The sequence below is a fragment of the Malus sylvestris genome, chromosome 10, assembly GCF_916048215.2.
Source record: "Malus sylvestris chromosome 10, drMalSylv7.2, whole genome shotgun sequence".
In the NCBI taxonomy this organism is placed as follows: Eukaryota; Viridiplantae; Streptophyta; class Magnoliopsida; order Rosales; family Rosaceae; genus Malus; species Malus sylvestris.
In genome coordinates, this window is record NC_062269.1 from 40,037,661 (window position 1) to 40,040,628 (window position 2,968).

General features: G+C 36.8%; 1 protein-coding gene across 1 annotated transcript; it reads left to right on the forward strand.

The window, feature by feature from the left end:
- The first annotated feature begins 221 nt into the window (after window positions 1-221).
- Window positions 222-1,833, forward strand: LOC126586864 (autophagy-related protein 8g-like). The gene is made up of 6 exons (XM_050251832.1): window positions 222-280; window positions 541-789; window positions 895-979; window positions 1,071-1,120; window positions 1,310-1,440; window positions 1,546-1,833. The coding sequence occupies exons 2-6, from the start codon at window positions 689-691 to the stop codon at window positions 1,653-1,655; spliced, it is 477 nt and encodes a 158-aa protein (XP_050107789.1). The 5' UTR covers window positions 222-280; window positions 541-688; the 3' UTR covers window positions 1,656-1,833.
- The last annotated feature ends 1,135 nt before the right edge of the window (window positions 1,834-2,968 follow it).

The window sequence follows — 2,968 nt, forward strand, 5'->3', positions numbered from 1 at the left end:
AGCGCTCAAATTCTTTCATCGTCCCTGGCATCGATGATCAACCCCGGGAACATTTAGGTTTTGATCTTCAGCCATCCTAGTCCTCAGGACCCAACACAATATTATTCATTCTTATATATTTCCTTTAAAAGATGCAAAAGGTGTTGATACGTCCTATCCACATAGAAAGCTTACCCTCTTCCACTGTTATTTTGTGATGTTTCGTTGTTTGAAAATTTGCAGGGAACAGCAATCATACTCGATATGGCAAAAAGCTCTGTCGATGCTGAATATGCTCGGGGTCTGTTCATCTGTTTTTAACTAGTTAATTTTATAGTTTTTGCAATACTCATATGCCTATTTTGTTTGTTTTAAATATTTTGATGTTAATTTTTGGATGTTTAATATTTCCACCAGAGTTATGATATTTGTTCCTTTTTGAATTGGAAGTTGCTTTATTGAAAGAAAAAGAAGAAGACATAAATTATGATTTTCTGCTTCTGTTTGGTGTGAATTTTGAATCTTGATGATTGTTTTCTTTCCATTTTTTTTGGAATAAAGGAAACTTTGCGATTTCAAGGCCCATTGGTGTGTTAAAGTGAAAGGATGGGTACGAATTTTACTCGGTCAATATCCTATGCACGTTTGCATTTTTTGAACGCAGTACTACTTTGAGCTTCCATACATGTGATTTGCGGAGAAGGGTGGTATGTATGATAAGTTGCAGGAGACTATCATGAAGGAGAATGCAGCTTGGATTGCCGCGAGGCCTGACATTCCTGGCAAGGAGGATGCCATGAGGAATATTGAGTTAGTTGCCAATTCCCTTGTTGTCTTGAGTTGTCTTGATTAATTTGTACTGCTTCAATAGATTGGGATGTTGTTTTTCCATTTACGCTTTTGATATGTGTTCAGGTTATATATTAAGATATTCAAACACAAACTCCATACTTGTGCAAAAGCTTGGGAGTTAAGGGAGAAGCGTCGAGGCTTTGTACCAGTAAGAATTTCACCCTGTCAAATTTATGTTTTACTTCCTCTCCATGCGTTCATTCAATTGGATACATATTATAATTTGAGCTCCCATACAGGTGATTGTGAAGGATGGAAGGAGTGACATTCCTTACGTTGAGTATGACAAGTTAATTTCCAATTCCCTTTTGCTTTAGTTATCTTATTTTTGTTGTTACCGTGGATTAGTCGTTTATGTTTTCGGTATATGTTCGGAAATTCATCTGCAAAGAAAGAAGACATTTGTGTTCCTAGTTCCTTGTCTTATACGAAGGTGGGTTCTTATTGCCTGTTCTGTTAATTTAACTTCTGCCTGCAGAATGCTTGTCCACGGTGAGCTGCCTCTTGGTGAATATATTTATTTCATTCGGACATGGATCGGGTGGCTCAACATAGACACCATAGACAAGCCTACTTTTGTTTCCTTCAAGAACATTGAGCCTCCCATTGGTGAGTTCAAACTCAACCTTATTTTAGTTTTAGGCTTAAATATGTCATCTTGTTCCCAAAGTTAATGTTGTGGCTGTCGAAATAATTCTTCCAATGTTTTGATAGGTGCCTTGATGTCTGAAGTGGATGAGCAAAACAAGGACGAAGATGGATTCCTCCATGTCACCTACGGTGGAGAAGGGAAAGCCCATGGAACCATTAATCACGAGCAATAGGGAGAGAGAGAGAGAGAGAGAAGACAACGCCTGGGTCTGACTAATGTCGCGGAGAGAAGTTATGTCAATTTCAAGGTGTAATGGAAAACTACACCAATAAACCAAAATAATATATATTTTTCTTCAACCACTTGCTTAGTTATTATATTTTTCTTCTATCAATTTCAAATTTCTATGTCCAAGATGAGAAGTTATGCTAATTTCATGAATCACTTTTCTCCCAAAATAATGCAATTGACAAGGATACAATACATTGTTGTCTAACTCTTTTATAATTCCCTCAAAACGAAAAAGTATTCACACCTATCTTCAAATGTGTTGAATTTTGTAGGCTTTTCACTCTTAGAGCACTTTCACCCCTAACAAATGTGCTAGCCCAAAGTCTATTTTTTAGGCCAGCTCCCCTCCTTCCCCAAAAAAACCCACTCCATCACCCAATAGGCTGGCCCAAAGGGGAGGCAAGCTTTGAGCCCAGCACATAATAGATTGAGCAAGAGACCGACCTACATAACTCAAGGCTGATGTCAGCCATGTGAATTTTTTTTTGCCGCTGGCGCGTGGGATATACACACGTGTGAGTGCGCATTCTAGCATTAAAAAAAAGGGCAGAATCTTAAGGGCCACGTGTCCACTTTTGGGCTGTTGGGTTTCCTTTTTTGAAATCCAACAGTTCAGATTAATTAACTTAATAAAAAATTATAAAAAATTGTTTAAAAAAAAGAAGATTTTTTTATATATATAAATACCTAACAATCTTTCACAAAAAATGTACTTTCGGAAAATGACACGTGACGAGACAAGATTAGTTAAAAAATTTATCCGAAAATAAAAATAAAAATATTTTTTATTATTTTATAAAAATATTAATAATATTTTAATACGAATTTACTAGACTCTTGCCTCATTTTTTAGGGGTAGAGATGCACTTGATCAATTATTATTCATTGGAGTCAATTACTATTCATTTTGGTGGATTAGTTGGACTTTATGCCAGCTCATTTTTCAAATGCGAGTTGCTCTAATAGTAACCATACGAACATGAAGTATCATTAATTAAACCAAATAATCCTCTACGCACCACACCATACAACATACCAACATACCTAATATCGGTTTGCAACTTTCTGGGCAAATTCCCGCACACAAATGATGTCACCAAACTGATTCCAATTACATGATGTATTAGGAACAACAATTACACACATAAACGTGCACGCAAAGGTGGCCTTTTCGTACAAATGATCCCCATTTGATGTCATCCAGATCCAAGTTTTAAACCATGCATCTCGCACTGCATGGGCGCGGGGCACGTG